Source organism: Chondrus crispus, genomic scaffold (assembly GCF_000350225.1).
Source record: "Chondrus crispus Stackhouse genomic scaffold, scaffold_872, whole genome shotgun sequence".
Lineage (NCBI taxonomy): Eukaryota > Rhodophyta > Florideophyceae > Gigartinales > Gigartinaceae > Chondrus > Chondrus crispus.
Window position 1 is genome coordinate 2,964 of NW_005178914.1, and position 979 is coordinate 3,942.

At 53.4% G+C, this 979-nt stretch overlaps 1 protein-coding gene; it reads left to right on the forward strand.

Moving 5' to 3' along the window:
• The first annotated feature begins 592 nt into the window (after positions 1-592).
• On the forward strand, positions 593-852 carry CHC_T00001079001 (hypothetical protein). XM_005712447.1 is given in 2 exon segments: positions 593-778; positions 779-852. The coding sequence occupies 1 exon segment, from the start codon at positions 593-595 to the stop codon at positions 776-778; it is 186 nt and encodes a 61-aa protein (XP_005712504.1). The 3' UTR covers positions 779-852.
• Positions 853-979: the final 127 nt, after the last annotated feature.

Below are 979 nucleotides of genomic sequence, written 5' to 3' on the forward strand. Positions count from 1 at the left end.
CGAAACACGGGACCGACCAAACGCCGCAAGTTTATTGATCTCCGGCACCATTTCTTGTCCCATCACGCACGCAACGGCAACATCGTCCTGAAGCACGTCCCGAGCGAAGACATGCTCGCGGATATATTCACGAAGCCGCTACGATCGGAGCCGTTCCGAAAGCTCACGGTGAAGCTCCAAATCGTCGCCGCCGCCCCCCCACCCCCCGCGCAGCACGACCACACAGCGACGGGGGGAGTGTCATGATTCCCATGTCCAATTTATGTCGCTATGCGGCCGTCCTGCGCCCTCTGTCATGATTCACTGTCATGATTCCCATGCACAGCTCACACACCTGTACCACGCACACACGTAGCACAGATGTAGCTCCCCAGGCAGCGCCGCCGCCACCGGCGCCGCTCCCCTTCTTAGTCGCACACGGTCCGTCTCCCTCAGTAAACTCGGGCATCGTTCCTTGCACCACAAAGGTACCTACTTTTAAAAAAGTAATGTTACCCAGGGCGCGTGTTCTCAACGTGGACACGTTTCACATCCGGATCTCGAACACCTGACGCGGTGGAGATTGCAGAAGCAATGTTGATTGCGAGGACAAATGCATACCTTTAAATACCGTTGGTATCCACACTGTGTCGCCGCAGAGTCCGCTGTTTGGGTGAGAGGAGTTCGTGGCAGAGTGGACAACCGGTTACTGGTGGTGCAGTTGACACTCTGCGCCTGCGAGGCCCTGGGTTCGATTCCCGCCCGGTGCCCAACTTGGTTGCGTGCCCAAGTTGGTTGAGCCACTTGGGCACCCAACCAAGTTGGCCCGGGCAAAATTCGTAGCTTACCTAGTTACTTAGTTACTTTCTTTTTTTTACTTTCTTCCTACTTTCTTCCTACTTTCTTCCTACTTTCTTCCTATTTTCTTCCTACTTCTTTCTGCTTTCTTTCTGTTCTCTTTCTGTTCTCTTTCTGCTTTCTTTCTATTGCCTTTTTATTG